The sequence below is a fragment of the Cuculus canorus genome, chromosome 6 (genome assembly GCF_017976375.1).
Source record: "Cuculus canorus isolate bCucCan1 chromosome 6, bCucCan1.pri, whole genome shotgun sequence".
In the NCBI taxonomy this organism is placed as follows: domain Eukaryota; kingdom Metazoa; phylum Chordata; class Aves; order Cuculiformes; family Cuculidae; genus Cuculus; species Cuculus canorus.
Genome location: NC_071406.1, coordinates 4,831,173 through 4,854,467, shown reverse-complemented (window position 1 = coordinate 4,854,467; position 23,295 = coordinate 4,831,173). Strand labels below are relative to the sequence as shown.

Genomic DNA, 23,295 nt, shown 5'->3' with positions numbered 1-23,295 from the left:
GGGAGCAGCTGCAGGATCACAGCACAAAAACTGCTGCAGATATGTATGGAGGGAAACTGAGAGAGGGTAGGAGTGACTGTTTCATGTGCACAGCATGAGGAATCAAACGTTATCCTGGTGTGCTGGAAGGGAGGGGGCCTCGCCGCCCAAATACGGGACAAGACTCTTGTTGTAGACACTGCTGAGACAAGTAAGAAAGAAATAGATTTATTTTAAGTTTACTTTATTTTTTAATGTAATTTTGAAGTCTGAGAACCTTTAAAGCCTTTCTTATTCAGTGATCCCAGTATCTGTTTGACAGACACGTCTTTTGTGGGATGATGGGCATATGGAGCTGCAAAATAGATTAAGACATAGTAAATGTACATTTAAACTACTAAGTTGAGGAACTCTAAGATACTCTAAGAGGTTAAAACAACTGCCACTGCTTAAGAGAGCTCAAAGAGGCATTTTTTGTAGTGAAGGGGATGTTACTGCGAAACCTAAGCACCAGGAGGCAAACTGAGGCATGGCTCACGGCTGTTCCGAGTGTCATAACTGATTTAGAGGTAGGGTGGGATAACACTTCTGTGTAGTCTTACTCAGTGATGAATATAAAGTGCTTCCTTTGCTGTGGATCAACCAGTGGAACATGTGCAAGGACATTAATGTGGTTCAGGTCATGAATGAGTTGTAATACCTCATTCAAACTGGTCTTGTCACAGTTTGTTTACAGAACAACTGTCAAATTGAAACTGAAATTTCTGTTGGCAAAGCCGTGAAAGTTAGAACTTGTAGGATGTTTGTTTCTTTGGCTATTTGCACCAAGATTTCAGGCACTTAAAAAATATTTTTTTCTAATGCATCAGAAGAGTACTAACTCTTCTGCTTCCCCAGAGAGTTTGCGCTGTTCCAAAATTACCATCGCCACATGTCTAGTTCAGGTAAGCATGGAAACCTTGGATGAATATCTGAATCTCTGTGAAGAAAAGTTGTGCAAAATTGAGCTGGAAGTATTTCAAGCAGACTTACTTTGAAATTTCTGTCACTTCTGCTTCTGCTTGTATCTGTAAATACTGCAAGAATAACCTTTCCCATAGTATCTCATCACTTCAGATCTGGCAACATTAAAAGTAACAACACTTTTCTGAACATTTAGGCTATAGGAACAGATTTCTTTCAAGCACCGGAGAAAATTTGTGATTCTTATGTGATCTTCCTAGGGAAAACATTCGATTTTTTTTTTTTTTAATTCAGAATTAGACAGCTTTGAACTATAATGTTACCACGGAACAAGCATCATATGCAGGTGTAAAAGGGATTTAGAGATGGTCAGCCATGATTCTGATCTGCACATATCTGCAGTATATAAATGTACAACAAAAAGGAAGGAGGTGGAAGGAAATTATATTTTCCTCACCTGATAGGTGAGGGCAGGTGAGGAGTGACCAAGCATTCCCCTGTAACACTTCTCAGGTCTTATTTGATGTTAAATCAATTCAACTGCTAGGCACTTCCATTATACCAGGAGCTATTTTCTGTCATTTGTCTAAGGACTAAACCATACCTGTTCTGCTACGCGGTCTTGTAGGGTGCATTAGAAGCGTTACATGTCAAACAGGAGTCATAGTTTGTTTTTTTAATGTTGTGTACCTAAGACCATTATCCATCATTTGTAGGATTGTAGTCTAACTTGCACAGCATGGAAAATAGAGGCAGGTGTTGCAGATCAGATGCACTCCAGAAAGAAAAGAAATGAGCTGCCAGCAAGAAGACCTAAAAGTAACAATTTTTCCCAGGCATGTTCTTTTACATATTCAACTGAATTTCTACTATGGACAACTGTTCCCAGAACATATGCAGGCCAAACTGTACACAAAGGACACTTTTAGCTTCAAGTTCCGCTTGAAAACAAGATATTAAATTGACATAGGACTGGAGGAAATAGACTCCATTATGTTATTCTATATGATATATTGGGATAGATGAACTTTTGAAACAACTGTTTCCTTTCCCAAGACCTTCAAGTGTAATATAATTAAGGAACTGAGTGATGCAAGAAGAGAAGTGACAATTTGCAGTCACTTCCTGGCTTGAAGAAACTCTTTTACCCTATTGTATGTGGTTTTGGTTTTTCCAATAATAGCCTATCAATATTTCCAAGTGAGTTTTCATTTGTGCAGGGAAATCCTGTTGCCAGCAGATTGTGGAGAACTTCAGTGCTGGAGATGGATCAGTAGAGCTGGATCTGTAGTCATTAAATATGGATGTGAAGAGTTCATCATTGTATCTGAACACCTTTGGAAAAGTAACTGTGTCCCATTCTCTTTTTAATACTATTCAGATAGGAAAACATTCCATAAGTAGCACATCTCTGCCCTATAGTGTACAAATAGCTTTTCTGGTTCTCCGTTTTTCTTTGTCGTCTACTTTTAAAGGTCTACATATAGCAGGGAACAGACCCTTAGTCTTACAACTATTATCTATGAAATTTCAAAATGGCAAAAGAAGGACTTTAAGTCTCCCTGCTGAAATTCTCATTGATAGCCATTGCTCAGATATTCCATTTTTCTGTCATCGTGTCTCTCTTCATCCAATTCCTGAGACAAATCGAACAGCAGTTTGTAAAGATTAATGATATTTCCACTGAAACTACATTTGGTTAAGATATTTTGCTACCATCTGCTAGAAAGTGGGACTCAATATCAGCCTTCTATTATTTTATTTTTATTTTTAGAATTTTTATTGTGTAAAGTGGTAGTACTAGTTGAAAAATAGAAAAAAATCCCCTATGATCTCCATAGCAGTGAGACACTCCTCATACTTTTAGCACTGCGGTCAATGAGCAGGAAATCACTGAAGCATCAACCTGTAACGGTCTGTGAGCTATTTTGCGGTGTCTTCTCCACACCCACGAAGATGTGTGACATACTGTAAACGGCGAATCACATCTTCCTAATATGTGCAGTAACTAGTGGGAAGGAGAAAAGAAGTACTGTATTTTAACACTTTAATTCCAAGGAACTCGGTCATCAAAATAACCTTAGAGTATCTTCTTAGAACAGCAATTAAAGAACTTAGTTGCTGACGTGCAATGATGCAAGTCTGTGTCTTTCCCTTTTGCAGTTTGTTATAAAGTATATTTCCATACCTGGGTCCATAATGCTTTGGTTTTCTTCTTCCAGTGTGCTTGATGTTACTTTTGCATTCCTGTAGCTCCATTAACTTTAGTGAATGTGAGATAGATCAGGCTTTTAAGACCTGTCTGGAACCCATGTCCTGTATTGCACAAACTAGGAAGAAACTATTTTAAATGAGAACACGCTTATGTAGTTATTAATGAGGTATTATTGTAAAATATAACCCTTTCTTAATATAAAAGAATGAAGCAAAAACGTTGAAATAGTCATCATATCCAAGACCAAGTTAAAATCTCAAGTAGAAAAGACTGTTTAGCATATAAGTTTTTTAACAGGGGTGTTTGAAAATGTTTTGCTTCTTGTCTTGGGCTGCTACCTGGGAAGTTTGCTATGATTTGGGCCAAGCTGTGTCAAGAAATTTGCATTTAGGTCCATCCTTCGCAGAGGGCGGATTATATACCTCAGAGTACAAATAGCATTGCGAATAATGTGCTGAGCAGCGCATACCACATGTGGTAACAGAGAAACATTGAGCAGTGAGATATTGCTATAAACAAACCAAAAAAGATACTTTTCTCTCTGACCACAAGAAAGCATGGGTAGCTGTACACATAAATTGGAGTTGCCTGAAGAAATCTGTGGGAGATTTCTTCTTTTATTTGTAAAAAGTTCTCAAATACCGCACTAGGAAAGAGTGATTACAACGGCAACCTTTAGAAACATGAGGTAAGATGACTTCCATAATCCTTGCTCAGCGAGATGTCTATTCTGAGAGACACCATTGAAAGTCTAATATAGCAACATGTAAAGAAATTAAAAGGAGATTCAATAATTAATGCTGATAAGCATGTTTTTTTCAGGACTGAGGATGCATCAACTAACTCACTGATGTTTGGTGATGAGATTGCAAGTTTGGTTCATGAGGGAAACTATGCAGCTGACTTTAGGACATTTACCATTTTGCAGCAGACTGAACTCGGCAGGAAATTCTGTTTCGTTATCTATCTGATATAGAATGATAAAACTGGAGTGAAGACCCAGGAAATTGTGATGTGATGTAATGTATTGTCATTTCTGATCTCCTATTTTGACTAAAGATATGAGTGATGGGTGAAATCAATGTCGCTTCCTAAGTACAAATTATTGCACGTTGAATGACATCTTTTCACAAAAGAAAAGGCACAGGAATGTTACATCTGCTTCGTATTTTCATTACAATGGATTTTTCTGTTTGTCTACTACTAAGATAAAATGGCTTCAGGACTCTTCTGGGCACCAGCCCAGGACACCATATCCCTCAGCTGCCTTTGCTGTTTGTGTCCATGCCCTGGGCACAGATGTGTGATGTGTTAGCTGTAAGAGCAGCACGGTGGGGGTGGTTGAAATGAAAAATAAGGACAGAGTGAAGTGCATATAATAACTGAAAAAAACCTATTTGGCAGTTTACTCGTTATCCTCTCTCTTTACCTATAGCTTTTTCATCCGTCCCTCTTTATTTCCATCAGCTGTGTGTTTAAGCCCTTGCTGCCCGTGAACCGTCCTTCAGAAGAGACAACAAACAGTGAAGCAAAGGCTAAGAGCAAAACCCAACAGTAGAAATATTTACGTAGGTGTCTTGATTTTAAACACTTCTTTCACAGGCACAGCAATATGTTTTCTCCTTTACAAGAATGCTCTGACTCACTATGTGTGTGGCATGAGCTTATTTTTCATTTGTTAGCTCTTACTTCCTCTTCCACTTTTATGGTTTTCCAGGCTCACAGGTCTGGTGTGATGGCAAAACTGGTGCTGATTTTTATTATTCTGTCATATTGTTGCACTACATTTCAATGGGTACTCGTCATGTTAATGCATGGTCTTCAGCAGAGGAATGGAATCAGTTAACCTAAGACAGTTTAATTTTGCAGTGTTTTCACGTCACTCTGTTAAATACTTTAAGTTAATTATGCTTCTGATTTGATGGTGATGCATATGTCACAAGGAGTGAAACTGGAAGAAATTAAAAGCTCATTTTAATAAATACTGAAATATATATATATATGGGATTAATCTAACAATTCTGAATAAGAAATTCTATTAATTATGGATAGATCTTCTTCCTTTCTTGGATATTTGTTATATCTACTTGTTACAATTAACATTTACATTGTGTTTTTCCCTCTACGGAGCTGTAGGAAATGTAGGCATAACTCAACCAAAAAATTAGAAATACTGCTATCCTCTTGCTTCTTGAAGGACTAACATTTTGCATTGTAGAAAACGTATATACCAACTTCACTGATACTGTAGCAAAACTTATGAAATATTATTCGTGGGTAATACCACTCAGTCCACTCATTATATGATAAATTTTTGGACAAGGTAACATGTGAAAATGGATAAAAAAAAGGTCGAATGCAATATGAAACTTCCTCTAGCTCCGTGAGCTCTTGTGAGAGGGGAACACTTACTGTCATTGTGAGGCAGAAATTCTAATTAAGCTACAAGAAGCAGAAGAATGAGAGTGAGACAAGCAATTCACTTTCTTAACATTTTAAAAAAGCTAAAACGTATGGTTTTCCTTTTTTCTTAGAAATTATAAATAGCAAAAGGAACGTTTGCTCTTGTCAGTTTTGTTTTTCATCAGCAAGTTAACAATGTTACTTTGTTTCATCACCTCCTTTCTCTTTCTGAAGAGAAAAGGTAGAAAAGGATTCTTCCCCATGAAAGAAAATGAGAAATAATTGAAATATTTTCACCGTTGCCAAACACCAAAAATTCTGTGAAAACACTACTTTTAAAAGAAATCTTACTGAAAATTATATTTAAAACAGTTTTTTTAAGACCCAGTATTTTATGAGGAAGACTGAGATCTGATCTCCACAACTTGCTGTGCTGGGCTTTTAAACTGTGCTGGATTCTCAGAAACGGTACAACTTTTCTGTCTTTACAGATTTGCATCCACAATAACCTTTCCGTTTCTGACCTCTGTAATACTCATTACTTCCGCATCACATGTTTGAAAGTGAACTGCACTCTTAGAAATTGGGGATTTAGGATGTTAACCATTGATCCACCAGATATATAGAATGTCTATATAGAATGACTATTTAGTAGCCACCTCACATCTGTGGTTGGTACCTGAGCTCTGGCTTCAGTTCAGCCTTATTCACTACGAGGATGCTGTGCTACTTGCTGGAGCACGCTTGTCTCCTCTCTGAGCATCCCAAATACATGGACCATGACTGCAAGTGTTGACCCACTGAGCTTGCAAATTTAGTTTAAATTTTGAAACACTTCTTCCCTCAATGAGGGCTTTTCAGCTCCTGAAGGTATATCCAAAAGTGGCTGTCTGTGTAGGACTGAATTGGCTTTGCTGTCCCATCCCCCTTCATCTCAGGTGAATGCCTTAAAGTTACTCTGACCCTTTGCTGGATGAAGCCTATAAACAATGGGGACGGGAGGTGGGGAAAGCCTGTATATTGGTTTAATGCCTTTCTCTAGCAAATCAACCATAGAAGGTTTCAAAACTAAAATTTAAATCCAGATGCTATTTGCCAAAAGGCAAATTAACTAATTATATAATGAACATGGAGCGACTCACAGGCAGTTGCACGGGGCTCGGCAGCGCTGCCTTTCAAAGTAAGTGAAATTAGTTCCCTTGTAAAACTGGTCCAAACTTGGCCCTAATGTTGTAATAACAATTCGGAAGCTTCAAATCATAAAAGCATCAGACAGGATCCTTTTTCTGTTTTCTGTTAATATTTTATCTGTTTCCTGATTGTCTTCCCCACTGTTATTTTTGAAAAGTTTAAAACAAAGAGAAAAAAGGGAAAAGAGGGCAGAGCATAAGCATTACCAAAGTTTTCTTGCAAAAGCAAATGCAACCCCTGTTTTTGTGGAGCTCATACTCAGGGTGCCATCTACTGGCATGCAAGGCCAATAATGCTGTCAGGGCTCAATGGAGCTTGGACAGCAAAGGATTTCTACCTGGGAACTTAAGGGAACAACTTTTGTACCTTGTACTTTTCCTTCACATTGTGCAGGACCTCCTTCCTACTCAGCAGGATCTCACCATGCTCTGCACTAAGATCTGATGGAGGAAATGCTGAGGTCTGGGTTTTTTCTTCTTTCTCTTATGGTAGTTCCTGTAATTTTAATACCTTAGAAAGTCTCCTTCTGATATTTCGTTGTGTGTGAGTTAGTTCTAGTTTCAGGGAAAATTAACTAAGAGTCAATGAGATTAGAATAAAAATTTTCAGAAGTCTTTGCAGACTTGTCATTTACTGATTGTGCTCCTGCTTGAGATTCAGGGCATGACTTTGGCATGCTATTAAACTTTTTTATAGCGCATCATGTGCTGACAACACCAGACAGAGTCTACATAATTAAAACTCACAATGCTCCCAAGTAGGGATACGTCAGAGTTTTATAGGTGGGAGATTTCAGAAGAAAATCTAAGAGATGTGCTCCAGCCAAATATTGGATCAGTGACAAAGCCAGTGTTGCTCTCGTCTCTCAAGTCTGATCAGCTCTCCAGCCTGGAGCCTACTGAAAATCTGTTGAGAAGCAGTTTTGGTTGGATACCAACATGAAATACAAGATGGTTTGACTCTCCAAGTTTAGATTGAGGAAAAATAATTTCCTTCTTAGCGCTGCTGCAGATCTACTGCCAAAATGGCTGTGTCCCTACAACATGGGTTTGTGTGGTGGCTGCTCCAAAGGATGGTGAGAAGTGTTTCAGGGAGAAAGATCACACAATGCCGTCTCCCAAAGGTCCCTGTAAAGAGTTCTCCCCAACATCGTATACCATCTCCGTGGCAGAAATAGATGTGCATACACCTGACTGTGTGAAAATCTCCTTTAGTCAGACTTTTCTCCTCTTCTTCTGTGGTTCAGCTTCTGAAGGGATTCTCGAGTAATTAATTCAATGCAGGAAACGGCCAATGAGTATAAGCTTTACTCTTGCTTTTATTAAAGTTAGTGTTTCTAACATGGCATGTAATGTTGAATAAATAATGTCTAATACTGAAGCACTTTCTTCTTCTCATTTCGCTCTTCAAGAATGCTGTTTCCTTGGTTTTCCGTATCTCTGGTTCTGAGTTTAAATCCCGTTTAACTATACTCAAAAGCCATCTGGACATGACAATGGGCACCCAGTTCTCAGTGCTGCTGCTTGAACAGGAGGATTGGGCAAGATGACCTCCAGAGGTCTCTTCCAACCTCAGCCATTCTATGACTGTATGTCCTCTCATCATCATCCTCTACATCTAAGGCAATTCCCTTTAAGGAATTGATTTATCAGGGCCAGGAGACGGTGAAGCTATGACAGCTGTGTTCTTCCACCAGCACAATGACTGTGGTCCTGCCCAGAGACATGCAGAAACGCTACTCATCTGCCTTTCCCAACTTCACACTGGTCCTGTATCTTCCTCTGCTCTGATACTTCCATAGAAACAGACTTTCTTGAAATAAGGGAATTTCATCTTTTAGAGTCTTCAGAGGTTGGGGAGATGTCACTAGAAAACATTGTGCTCTTCAAACTCATTTAGAAAATGCTGATTTTCAACAGTTTATATTATAAGTGCAGCTAAATGGATTTCCATTTCCCCGTCTCCATAGTAGAGAAACTAGGAATTTCAGCTTATACAGTATTTCTTCCTTACACATTTTCTTGTACAGTTACATAGCAATATAAATAGCAAGTTTCTTGTGACTCTTACCATATTACTTTACCCACAATTTAAGTATAGTAGTGCCAGGGAAGGAAAACAGAACAAGCCTTGGACTCTGTCCTGATGTTTTGTACATCACTATCCTGATGTTTTATACATCACTATCCTGATGTTTTATATAGGAAATATAAAACAACTCTTGCTGTTGGACAATGTTTTTGAGGAGCTAGAACGGAGTTTGTTGAGCTGTACCATTCAATGATTTTATGATTCTATGAGTCTACTAACGCTGAGACAGGAGGTTGAACAGCAGCGCTGCTAGAGAAGATGTTCATTCTGTTTACATTCCCCTGGTTCATCTGAGGGCATGAACCCCGATTTACTCAGCCATTTCCTCTTTTCAAAATTAAAAAAAATGAACACGGAAACAAAAATCCCCTCCACACTGTCAGTAGGATTGTAAAAATTAAGGGAAATTTCATTAGATCTGAGTTTGAATCTGGGACTCTAGCAGGGTTGCAGCGTGGTCCTGTAACACACTTGTAACATATATGCATCAAACTGTGGAGGTAGAATATGTTAATTGGCTTCACAGCATGTCGTTTTCCTTTGGAAAACTGAAAATGTGTAGCGTGAGCAGGGCCAAAGACAAAGTGTAGTGGCTGCCAGCTGGACGTGACAGAGGCTTGCAGGGAGATTACACCATAGAGGAGAATGGCTTTTGAGATAAGGATAATCTTTTACATAAACTAACTCTTCCAAGGCAGTTTGGATGGCTTAGTGATAAGGACAATAATAAAACTACAGGCTGACACAGCTGATAGTTATCCTGGTGTTCAAAGATGATCGAGATCTTGCCAGCAAGATAACTCAGCTTCTTCTCCTGACTATAGTAGCGTAACTGGCATCACCATGTTTTTCTATGAAGGTTTCCTGGAATAACACTCTTATTTTATGTTCTTCAGGTCAACTCAGTAACCATGGAGAAGTCTACAACTTCTGATACAGCCTCTGAAAAGCCTAATCCTTCCCACCACAGTACAGGCGCTGTTCAAATGAGGATCAAAAATGCCAACAGTCACCACGACAGACTGAGCCAAAGCAAATCTATGATTCTGTCCGAGAATGTGAAAGTCGCTGAGCCTGTAAGTAAAATACACCTAATATTTTCCGAGTCTCCCAGCTTGTAAAAACTACAGAATTACTTTCTTAAGTGTGGGTAAGATACCCATTTCATGGTCGTCTCTTACAGGGAGAGATTTAATTGCTCTATATGTGTTTTTAGGAGTATGTCTCGGCATTGGAATAACAGTTTTTCTTCAATGAAAGACAGAATTTGGCTTTGGTGGGCAGGATCACAACATCTACTCAACATTTCAGCTACCAAGTGTTACGCTACTTAGACATGGCTGCTGTAAAATATAGTACTTACAGATATAAGTATATCAGATATATACTTTATTTTATCAGATATTGGCCACAATTTCTCAAAAGGAAAATGCAAAAACTAAACAAAAGAAAATAAACTGAAATTACTAGTCTGTAAATAAAGTATAACTTCCTAGTGACAAAAAATTAGGGCTTGCTATAAGAATGAATGAATTGCAAAAAGCAGAGGCTGAAGTTATCCTGTTATTTTAGTAATTGGTAGAGTTGAAAGTGTTTAGTAATTTTTTTATCCATCCCCGTGTTTTTTGAAATCAAATAGTTAGTGATGAACTCCATTGCCAGTTCCATCCCTGCCTCTGTACTCCTTCTGAGCTACTAAACAAACTGATTGGTATGAGTCTCCCCTGGTTAATTTTCTTCCATAATGGTGGCAACTTGCAGCTGAGGCCATCCGATGTTACAAAATTATTTATGCAATGTTAGCCACTTTTTGGACTCTAGATCTGTTTTGTTCTCAGAGAATGCAAATGAGGGGGAAAAACTCTGTTAGCAGGGGACAGAGTCCCAGTCTCAGTCACGTCTCACAACCATGCCAACCATTAATTTTTTTGGTTGGTTGATGTAATGGACTTCTAAGAAATATTGAGCTTTCTAACAAAGTTATTGAATAGAGGAAGCCTACCATAACAGCTGTATTTTCTTCCTTTTTACTCAATGTTCAAACTCAAAATTCAGACTTATTTAGAAATGCATTATTTTAATCATTAATTTCTCTGGCATAGCTTAGCTCATTTCACCTTATATTTCTAGGGAGAAAAATCTATCTTGATCTTAGCAGCTGATAAGATAGTCATTTACCTCCATTTGATTGGTTTTGTTTGCCTCAGACACAGTGTACGTGTTTCTTCCTTTTTATCTGACAGGAAATGCTCCGCCATTACAAACCCGGAATGACACTTATAGAAATTTACTGAGAATACTATAATGTATTATCAGGGAGAACTGTACCTTTGAAAAAGTTTAAAAGTTAAGTATATTTAATGATGCCTAACATATTTTATTGGCTGTGTTTAACAAAAGGCACTAGGCTGCAGTTGTTTTTGACAAGCATGAAAACATCACAGCATGAGACTGCAAAAGGAATTATGTAGAGAAATTACAAGTGATCCATCTCTCAATGAATTATCCACCTCAATAGCCTGCAGAACTCAGCTACCAATTAACACCTACTTTATTACATGTTGGGATGTACTTAATAACTTTCATGTGTTTATGCACTATTACCTTGACTGATGCCTCTTGTACAATTAGGCATAATTGGCATATCAATATGCAAAAGTTAAAAGGATTAACCCTCTTAAAACTAATGAGCATTTCTGTATCCAGCTGCTAAATGAGACAAAATTAGCATTTTTCACTTTTGGGCAGGATTTTATCATGCAGTTTCTCATTGTTGATATTACCTTGTTACATAACTTTAGTTTTGGGGATAGTATGCTGGACTGTTAGAGAGCAAGGGTTCTAAAAAGTTGAATTAGACATCAATATTCACTGCTGTATTCCAATAACCATAGCAGGTACAATATAGGTCCATTGGCTGAGAGCTGAAAAGTTGCTTTCTGTTACATTTGTTCGGTAGCTAATTATATAAAAGCGGAATTTTACTGAGTATATGTCATTTTACCAAGCAAACTTGGCTCCGACATAATAGACTGAAAGCTTGCCATGCTACTAATTTCCTTTCTATTTCAATTCTTTTCATCTCTTTTCGCCATGCAGAATTTTCTGACTAGATATTGACAGACTGAAAGTGTTTTGGAGTATTTACTTAAATAAGCCTCTTAAAGTTGTTTGCTAACGCCCAAACTGAAAGCAAGATTCCTAAGGATCCAAACATTTTCAAATCCACGCTTGAAATGCAGTAAGACTGAATTTAAAAGAGCAGTGAAATATCAATTGCGTGTATCAATTGCATGCTGACATATCTGATTTGTGACAGTCACATCTGCACGTGACCTGTGAAGGATTTTGGGGGAAGGGATGGAGAATAGTCTCTGTCTGGGCAAGTGTCCGGAAAAAGTAAGGTCCAACTGATGTACACGCACACGCACACACATATATGTATACATACACACACACACGTGTGTGTATGTGTGTATATATATGTATATTCTATGCTTAATGTCTGAACTAGTGATGTCAATTAATATTTGCTATTTTCACCTGTTAAACCCTAGGGAAGAGCGTTTTACTTCATTCAGAACAAGCTCGAACAATGAAAAGTCTTTTTTTTATTGATCCATAAATATATGTGTGTGTACATATAAATATATACATATTTAGTAATCTTCTTTTAAATTTTGTGACACATTTTTCCAGTGCACTTATACACTCGGTCTTCACTTTTGCATTTATGGCTATACGGATCCCTTCTAAAAGTTACATATTACCAGAATGTCAAGCAAAGCTAATTATTTTGTGCTGGAAGACAAAGGCTTTATCATGATCTTTTATTTGGAGATTTTCTGGTTTAAACATTCTCCTTCTGTTTAGGTGATGGATATACTCTATAAGGAATCCACCGACTGTTTTCCATTATACATTGGCGATATTTTTGTTGTATTGTCAGATATTTTTTTCTCTTTAAAACAAGAATTAGCTGAATGAGGGACTCCATGTTACTCTTTCAGCACTCAAATTCATCATGTGCACTATACTCAGTGTTCTATTAATAAATGGGTCAAATCCTTTTTACTCAACTTATGCAAAACCCACTGACTTCGGTGGATTAAGGCAATTAGCTTTCAGCACATTTTAAAAAGTCAAGAGAAATATATACTTCTAAAACATACATGGAAAAAAAATGAACGTTCCTGACAATAAAGGGCAAAAAGCAAGCACAAAACTAGAAAGATGACTGGTGATTTATAGAGGAGAAAATGAATTTTCTTAAAGGACTTGTTGTATCCTCAAGATTTTGCTGCGATTCTTGTGAGCACAACTAGGGCTGTACTTTTGAAGGTGGGCAGGTTATTTTTCTATAGTGTGGCAAAGGAGGATATACATCATACGTCACGAGGGCTATATGCACTTGTGCGTTTTTATAGTAGTGAAGATGCAAACGTGGAATGCATAAGCTAACTGATGGAAAAGCCAAATGTAGATTCTTGGGGGTTTATGTTATTTATTTACAATGGAAATACTTGAGTTTTGTGCAAGGGCTGAAATTGATATTAATGTAGAGTTTAAAGAGCACAAATCACGCAGCTGGACACAGACTGTGGTAAGCAAGGGCTCTTTCTGTGCTTAACGTTAGTGTCGGAACTAGTGATACAAATGAATATTCGCTATTTTCATCTGTTAAAACCCAGGGAAGTGCATTTTACTTCATTCAGAACAACTTCAAACAGTGAAACGTCTTTTTTTTTTAATTGGTGTCTATATTAAGAATTAGAACCTATTTACACATTCCAAAATGTTAATGCATTAGAGGTTTTTCTGATTAGGTTAAACAAACTGGTAGGTTTATTTATCTCTCTAATACATTATCAGGGAAACTGGAAGCAATCTTCTTTTGTTTCTTACTCCTGTAATCATAGAACGCTTGCCATAGTAATGGCTAGCTGAAAAGACAGAAATAAAATTGCTAAAAATATAAGCCGTCTGTTTAGCAGAGTTTTTGAGCCATATTTTGAAATTGCAGGGCTTGTTCATGTTTACTTGAAATCAAGCTTATAGTCAAGTTCGAGGCTTTGTTTGTATGGATTGTCCTGAAGTAGATACTGATATTTAATTAAAATGACACTAAATCACATTGAATTGATAAGACTTGGCATCTCAAACAAAGGTAATTGCCCGTATTGGTTTTGTACAAAAATAGAGCTGCTTGGAAAATGTGCAGCCAACACAGACTGTCAACTCCATTTATAGATCAATATGTGAAAACCATTGATCAGGCAGGCATGTGTAACAGTAACACTTTGCATTTATTTGTTGTTTTTATACCATGTTAAGGCTTACAGGATTATCGGCTTCCAAAATATTTTGACTTCCTCATAAATATGTTATCTGTTTAATGTTAATTACAAGACAGACTCCAGCCCTATTTTAGAGTATTTTCAGTGGCGCTGCTATGGGTAGTTTTAGCTAAAACCGGATTATTTCAATCTCTGAAAGATCATCAGAGCTTCTTTCATAGTATAGTTTATTTTAGGAAAGTTTTTGAGGATTCCTTTTTTTTTCTTTCAGTTTACTTTGAGGGGAGAAAACAAATCTTGACAAAATATTTCTGCATAAAAAAACCTCCTCACATAGTTTTGTCCATTTGAGGTGGGAGGGTAAAAATATTCTCTTTAACATGTTCTAATAGTCACTGCCCAGGTTTTATTCTCTGCAAATTATACTGCCACACACTAGTCCATTACAGAGGAGTCTACTTTTATCAGTGTAAGGGACTAGCTGTGTTCCCTTCATGACGTTACATGAATCATATAATAGCACGGGGCTGGGTGTAGAAAAAAATATGGGCTTCCCATGACAAGAGTAGTAATTGTTAATAAATGCAAGCTTACACTTTGCTCACCCTAAATATTTCAGGGTATAGATTTGAGAGAAAAAACAGATTTGAGAGAAAGCAGTGATTCCATAACAGAGGTTCAATTTTACTTGAATGTGAATATTGTCCAAAAACATCCCCCGAAAATTAGAAGGTGAAAGGGGATATATCTGTTGAGTAATATTAGCAGAGGAAAATGAGAAAGGAAGTGTGTCATATGTCCCCTTACTGTATTAGAACCAGTTTTGTGTTTTCAAATCCTTCATCTGCTTTCTGGTGTGTGTCGTGCTTGCACACTGACTTTGTTCGGCCCTTGATTCGGTTCGTCATCCATTTCCTCCTCGCATCCCTCGCTCCCCACCTGAGGAGCTGCTCTGGCTCCAGGGCAGAGGCCCTCAGCCTGCACTGGGCACGATGCCCCGATGTGCTCCTAGATGCTCGTGTCTGTCCTACATACCACAAACTCTTTTGACATAGAGGCTGAAAGTAGAATATTAATGCATTAAAATATTTTAGGGTTCAATTTACCTTCAATAAGCATTTTTCTTCAGTGAATCAATGCAAGTAGCCTCCCAAGCCTTTTTTAGGATCAGTCTTTAGTGTGCAGGGTTTTTTTCAGGCTTAGAATGAACCTTTTGTTTTTATGATTTTTTTTTCCTTTTTTTTTTTTTCTTCTATATGCCCTGTGAGAAGGTTTTCTTTATTGTGTATTTGTATTATAGCACTTCAACTGAAACAATCTCGGCTAAAAAGCAAGAAGTTAATTTTATTGTTAAACTCCTCATTTATTTCTCCTCCAAACATTTTCACTGTACCGTTTCAGCTGCATAGCTTGATAGGCAGCATCATAATGAGATCATAGAAAAAAGAAATAACCAGCACCTATTTCTTCTTAAAAGAGAGGATAAATTCATTTCAGCTCTATTAAGGGAGTGGTGAATGTAACTGGTTTGGCTTCCTTGTTAAACCAAACTGAAGTTCAGACGAGATATTATATGAGGCGGAATTGCTGATTTTGACTTTTACTCAGTGTGACAGAAGGGTAGAAAAAAAGGTTCAAAAACCTCCAGGTTTTTTTTTTTGCAATCTTACATTATCTCATGCTGTGAAAATCTTTACTCTATTTACCAAGCACAAATTAGTCTTGCCAAAGGTTCTGAAAGTTTGCTACTTCAGCTTAGATCCTAAAACTTCAAAGAGAGATGCAACTCTACAAATTAGCGTATGTGCTCTGCCATGGCTATTTTAACTTGAACTTAACTAAATTCGTTTATAATTTAGTACTGATTGAATGCTGCCATAAACATACACGGGATACATTTTTTAAAGTTAGCCCTCCGATTACTAATTTGAATAAAAAACTCTAACCTTGTTAGCATCTGGACTTATTTCCATAATAACAACCCCTTCAGAACCTACAAAGTAATGAATAATTGACAACAAATGAAATGTTTTGATAGTTGTCGGCACAAAGCATGTTTAATGTTTTGTGTTGCTTCCTAGCTAATTATGTAGATGACACATTTGTCAGACCTTGACTGCCATTAGAAACGTGTTTCCAGAGGGGAGAAAAACAGGCTATTCATAGAGTAATTAACTAGAATGCTCAATGACCTGTGAGAGATTCAAATGGCTGCCAGTTCAGACATTGTTTTGTTACAGAAGCAGAGGGGTAATTAAAATTCCAAATTACAGTGCTATGATGAAGCATTTGTTTGTTGACAGTATACTCTTACTCTAGTTTGTTAATTCTTTTTTAAATTGCTTCTAATCCATTTTATAGCTTTAGGAGTTCCGTCTTTGAATTTACTGACAACTAATATTATGGTAAATTGTTCTTCATCGGAGTACTATGGGCTTGGCAGTTCCATGGGAGCACAAGGTGGGTGGGATAGAATCGCTGTTCTTTCCCTAAACTGACATACCATGTGCTGTCATCAAGACACGGCTAACGCGGCACATCTTGTGAAATGATATGTTCATAATTCTGCGTTAGGGAAGATGTCTAGTTAGGGGAGGAAATGGTTCAGATAAAGTAATAATAATCAAACAAATTGAGGGAGATGTCCTAAAACGTTAGAGGAAAAGCCCTGATAGAGCTGGGGTGAGGATGATTGTGGGTTAGGTAAGCACTTTGGGAAGCCGACGTCTGCTTGATAACGGGGAATTGGAGGACAGTCGTCCGCATGAAGAAATCAAGCACAAAATACGAAGAACGGCATATTTCATAAGACTCGACTGTATCTTTGCCAACGCCCTTTGCAGGCAGTAATGGACATGACAGGCTAAGACGTCTTTTCCTCTATAAATGGGGACTCTTTGCAAGTCCAGAGTGTTAAAGTTCTCTAAACAATGAATTAAATGCAAGCCCAAGTGAAATATTTATTTACTTTGCCAAAAGTGAGAATAGTGTTTAGTTAAAGAGATCTGACAGAAGTAACATGGTGTTTGATGCAGGAGAGCTGACAGCGGCATGGAGTGAGCGCTGATTATCCTGAAGACACTGTCAGCTGGGATTGATTTCCACTTTCTCCGTTTATGTAACGGTTCCTGTAATACAGCTGACCCCAAATCACGTTACCTTGTCATTTCTCTGCATGGATCAAGAAGAGATGAGCTGAAAATAGCTAGGCACTGACCTTGAACTTGCCGGAAAAGTGAGAAGTGACAGTGGAGGATTTTCAGCGTTCGGTCCCCGCACAAAGGCGCGGGGGATGCTCTGCAGTTGCAGCAGCACAAGGGGGCAGAGCAACACTAGAGATTACAGGTGAAGCAGCTGATGCTACAGCAGCACAGCCTATGCCAAATGGCTTGGATTTTTTTCTTTTTCTTTTTTTTTTTTTCTTTTTTCTTTTTCTTTTTCTTTTTCTTTTTCTTTTTCTTTTTCTTTTTCTTTTTCTTTTTCTTTTTCTTTTTCTTTTTCTTTTTTCTTTTTTTCTTTTTTTTCTTTTTTTCTTTTTTCTTTTTCTTTTTTCTTTTTCTTTTTTCTTCTTTCTTTTTCTTTTTTCTTTTTCTTTTTTCTTTTTCTTTTTTCTTCTTTCTTTTTCTTTTTTCTTTTTCTTTTTTCTTCTTTCTTTTCTTCTTTTTTCTTTTTTCTTCTTTCTTTTCTTCTTTCTTCTTTTTTTTCTTTCTTTTTTCTTTTTTCTTTTTTCTTCTTTCTTTTTTCTTTTTTCTTTTTTCTTTTTTTTCTTTCTTTTCTTCTTTTTTCTTTTTTCTTTTTTCTTCTTTCTTTTCTTCTTTTTTTCTTCTTTTTTTTTCTTTTTTTTTCTTTTTTCTTTTTTCTTTTTTTTTCTTTTTTTTTTTTTTTAATTTTCCCTTCTTTTTTCCCTTAAAAAATTGGGGAGAAGGTAGCTAGAAGAGTTGCTGACTCCAAAAAGTTGACATTCCCAACATCTTTCACTTGAAAATATGGTTATTTGAAGTGAAGCTTAATATGGTGAGAACATCCAAACTGAACACAGTTTTGTATCCCCTCTATAGTTTTTGTAGAAGTTTTGTATCCCCTCTATGAACATCTCACCGCTGTTTCCCTAGCATCTAGTGAAAGAATGAAATATTTGTATTGTCATTAATAAACTTGCCTGCAATCTGGGACTTGTTTGAGAAGATCAATGCATTCCTCAAAGGCTGCAAATCCCTTTCAGTTTCATAGGAAGCATGGTGCAAATGTCTAAAAAATATTTTTAAGCTGATATGGCAAACTAAAAAGGGCCAAAAAATTAAAGAGTTATGTTTTTGTTTTCTTTTTTTCTTTAGATGTAGCATTTCTCTATGTTGTAATGTATATTTGAGGAGAAAAAATGTAAACTTGATTGATGATAGAATCAGAGAATGATTTATGTTGGAAGGGACCTTAAAACTCAGCCAGTTCAAACACAATGGCTTGAGCAGGGGCACCTTCTACTGGATCAGGGTGCTCAAAGCCTAGTCCAACCTAGTCTTGAACACCTCCAGGGGTGGGGCATCCACTTCTTCGGGCAACCTGCCTCGTATGTTTTTTGTTTTGCCATCTGAAAACCATGTTCCACTTCTTTTGTTTCATATTTTCTTCTGTGCTTGCCTCTTGTGCAGCCCTTTTTTTCTCTGACACGGGCAGTAGCTGTGGAGACATGAGCTGCCAGCACCGGCCCTTCTCAGGGATCTGATCTGGTGTTTTGGACGTCACCACAGGTGTGAGAGCTTGGGGCAGGACCAAGAACTGTGTCCTCTCCCTCTGTGATGTCTGGCCAGAGTTCCCACCTTCATTTGGTGACACCAATGCACATGTACCTGCTGGAAAGGCAACGACAGGCAGTCCGGCCCAGTTCTTGCTCTGGTGTCTAATCAGCTGGTGGTTTCCTTAAAACACCATCTTTGCCCTAGAGGGAATATCAGATGCTGTGTTCAGGGTGGCTTGAATACACTTCCCTTCAGTTTGATGCTACCTACTCTTCACTTGCTCTTCTGAGTAACTTTGGAGAAGGAAAATATCACTGCTTTTATTTTTTTTCCACCACTGAATCTCTTTTTTTTTTTTTCAAGACACTTAGGAAAGAAAACCATGGTTTTGCAAACTGATAGAAAAGTAGAGAAAGAAACAGAAAATATCTTCTGGGGTAATTCATCAGAAAACACAGGGAAATGCAAGGGGGTAAAAGTGTTTCTTCTTCTGAAATTATTTATTTTATCTGTGAAATGCCAGTGGAAATTTATGGTAACACCAGTTATTTTGGCACATTATATGGGATGTGTTGTCTTGTTTAACAGCAGGGTACAGGTGCAGACAGAAGTTTTTGTTTCTTAGTGGTAACTGGTGGCAGGACCTGTGAAATCAACATGAGTTTAGAAGGAAAAAAAAGACACCCCTCCCTTCATTCTTTCTATCAAAAATGTAAAAAAAAATGATTAATTTGATGTAAATTATGTGAACTGTAAGAACTCCAAGTGTTTGTCTACTTTGTCTTAGCTTGCTCAAAGCCAAAGGACAATCATGAGGTTGGATCAAGTTCCTGTAGCTCAAAATTTCTTGGTTCCAATAGTCAGCAAAATGAAATCTTTGAGCTGTCCTGGTAAGGAAACTGAGCCAACTAAGAAAACCTAGGCACGAGGTTTTAAGTAAACAGAACACCATGAATAGTATTATTTTCTGTAATTTAACACCTAATTAAAATCTAAATTATCCCAGTGTTTTTGTATCACCTTCATTATTTCATGGCCTATTCGAAACATCCTTGTGGGTTTTGCTAGTAGGAAAATCTTCTTCCCCACGTCTCTCCTGAATGTCCTTCTCAAGCTTCTAATTTTTCTGCTATTTTGTCCTGTAAATGGTGACACTCAACTATATAGACACGTTAATAACTCTGAAGTTACTACCCTGATGCTAAATGTCCCAGTGAACTATAAAGCTAGACATCTGCTTCAGGAGTGAGATAGCAACATGCCATGATGTCAGAGAGATATTATTTCATATCCATAATATTTCATTTGGCTTCCATGATAGCCTTCTGATGTATTTATTTATTGCAAGCAAGCGGACAAGGAGCTGGACTGGACTTTGCCATGTTTCCCTTGATCCCAGATTAGACAGTTGCCTGCCAAGAGATTTTCAGTCCTTTCTTCTGTTTCTCCAACTGCAAAACATGACTGAGGATGATGCATATCTCCTTTGCGCACGTTACAGGATCTGCCTCAGAGCTAGGTCAACTGTTATATTTCAATCATGCTTATTACATAGATGATTCTATTGTCATCACATTAACTCTATTAATTGAAATAGAATTAATCTACAATTACGCTAGTGTAACCGAGAGGGAAACTTGGAGCCAGGTCCAATACACTTTACTTATCTATAATCTCTGTGTTTAACTGTTTCACTTTTTTTCATCAAAAAATCTTGGTTTGGGTTTGTCGTTAATCAGTTCTGCTCCCTTGATTCTATGCCCTTATGCTTTTTAGCCACATTAGGTTTCTCTGAGGGCTTTTGTGTTTTATAGTTTATATTTCAAAAAGCATGTTTACAAGTATTGTTTAAAAGAATCTCTTTGGCAATACGTGTCAGTGCACACCGTGACAAGGAACATAAGCTGTGGAATTATATTCCTCTTCTGCGATCTTTATTAAGTACTGTATTACGGCTAAATTGTGGCATCTAACGCGTTTCCTTTCAAACTGCCATAAGATGTGAAATATGTAGGTACTGAAACTGAGATGATATCAGACTTCCCATAGCCAGTCTTGGGCACCTGACCTGCATAGTTTCCCACAGGGGAAAAGTAAGCTCCATTTCTTTAAATTTCCAATGAGAAGGGACATGTGTCTCCTTGCATTGAGTTTCATTATATCACATCATGTGACACAAAGTGACCCGATGTAACATGACAGGAGAGGTAAAGAACCAGGGGTTTTTTTTGTTTGTTTTAGTACCGCAGTGAAATAATTACACCACCGATGCAATGAAACGGGGATCAAATTATTTTGTGCATGCCCTAAATACACGTGCTGTTGCACAATGGAGGGACATGCTTATTAAAATGTTGTTTAATACTCTGAGAAGAGGTTTTAAAACAGACAGTAGAGTGTCCTTGTTAGGCAACGTGCCTATTCTTAGACAAATAGTTGACAGCAGCATTCTCCTGCCCTAAATCAGATCAAATTCTCTTTGAAGTCAGCTATTTTTTTTGGAGTAGCAATAAGTGCAGGATCTGATCTAGTCATGTTAACATGGTAATATTTTATTTTCCATTTCATTTCTTCCTTGGTGTGGTTTGTAGCCTTAATGGAAATAAGTCTGTGATTTCGTGTTTATGGGTGTGCAAGCATCTCATTACCATGGCAAGACTGGAATTCAAACCTTCCTCTTCAAAGGGTCCAAGACTCTACACTTTGAGAGAAAGAAGGAGCTTCATTTTTCAGTATATAGCCTGTAGGGAAAAAATATATATATATACACATGTGTATATTTTGAAGACCAAAACTTCTATTTTATTTTTGTTACTTTAGGACAGTAGTGGAAACACCTAAACTTCAGAAGTGGTTATGTCTTTTTATGATTATTGACTACCTGAGCTGCCAGACATTTTGATAGTTACGGTAAAATGTTGTATTCAAGAGAACAGCCAAAACCTAGAAAAAGCGAAGAAATTTCTGTCCTTTCTAATCGCTGAATCTCCCCTCAGATTTGGAATCAGATTTGAAAGATGGTGTAATACCCTATCCCATTTTCCTTTACTTTCCCCCACCTCCCAGAGCTCTGCAAGAAAGATTACTTTCCTGGATATCTCATCCATGGCCAGAACTGGAAGTACTGCAGCTGTGATGAGCGAATCTGTTCTCATGACATCTCTAGCCCCAAGGCAGGTAGAAAACCCAGATGAGCATCCAAACTTTTGTCTGTTTATTTGGACCAAACCTGGGGTTTGGACCAACTGAGCTTCACATCAGCAGTTCTGTCATCCTTAAGAGCTCATTCTTCTTCATTGTGGTCCTGAAGTCAGACTCTTACTTTATAACCTTATCGTGCAAAACCCCCCAGTGTTTAAAAATTAAAGTGCCAGGTGCCAACTCTTTTCAGTAGTTGGCTACTTCAACTTTGAGCTTTCCATTTTTTATCAGCAAATGACAAAGTGAAAACTCAGTGTTCCCAGATTAGATCTTGCTCAAAATTGAAGTGTAAATCTGAAGTGGCCACCTGTAAGCACTAAAACCTGAAGACATTTGGACACAAGTTAAACAAAGTGTTTAAAAACTGCCAGTTGGTTGCATCAGGTTTTAAGAACAAATGTAGGGGAGATACAAAATTTGTGGTTTAACATTTTCAGGCTTGATTTTATTTATTTTTGTGGGGTGTTTGTATATTCTTTTTCAATCAAGAAATTGAAAAGCTGGGTAAAGAAATATCATGGCTGTAGATAAACTTTAGAATAAGGAGGATACCACTGCGAATATCTTATAAGTGTGGGAAATGCTGGGGCAGTGGGCTGGTAGCTGTAAAAAGCATGAAGGAAATAGGGAGCTGAGGGATTTGGAGGCAGGTGGGCTGGAAATAGGATGGGAAAGGTGAATTTACTGCAGCTGTGTGGAGTTGTGGTTCCTGGCTGGAAGGAGAGTTGTGCTCCTCATCTGTAGAGCTTTACAGGCAGCCTGGGAAAAAGCTCCTCATCTATTCTGTGGTTTAGCTGAAAGCTGTGCGATGCATGCTTAGGTAGGTGTGAACTTCTACAAATGGTATTTTGCAGAAAATCTTTCATTGCGCTGAATTCGACTGAAATTCCTAATCCTCCAGTCCTGTGGGTTGCGTGGTTTTTACAATGATCTGAACAAGGGAGACATTTTGGTGTACGCTGAGCACATTATGCACCCATGTACCACCAATTCCTTAAAAAATGCTGTCATTTTCCACGAATCTCTTCAGGTTGCTTTTTTGTTTCGTTTTTTTATTTTTAATTCATGTAAATTCTTTCATGGTTTTATGGCAGATGAGCCTGATTACATGAAAGTTTACCTTTAAAACACTCCCCATTTATCACGCAGTTGCCTTACCTAGAAAATCCCGACACAGTCACTGCTAATGTTTGATAAGATTTGTACCTGGTAGATTTTA

The 23,295-nt window shown here is 37.6% G+C and overlaps 1 protein-coding gene across 4 annotated transcripts in view; it reads left to right on the top strand.

Annotated features, from left to right (window-relative positions):
* ARHGAP15 (Rho GTPase activating protein 15) overlaps positions 1-23,295 on the top strand; it is a 329,586-nt gene that overhangs the window by 7,628 nt on the left and 298,663 nt on the right. For 2 of the 4 annotated variants that reach the window (XM_054069943.1, XM_009558976.2), the window contains one exon: positions 9,739-9,918. In XM_054069943.1, the coding sequence (XP_053925918.1) occupies positions 9,754-9,918 (165 nt within the window). In that variant the 5' untranslated portion in view covers positions 9,739-9,753. Of the gene's footprint in view, positions 1-171; positions 191-3,655; positions 3,846-9,738; positions 9,919-23,295 lie in introns of those variants that run through there. The other 2 variants (XM_054069945.1, XM_054069944.1) reach the window with 2 other exon arrangements.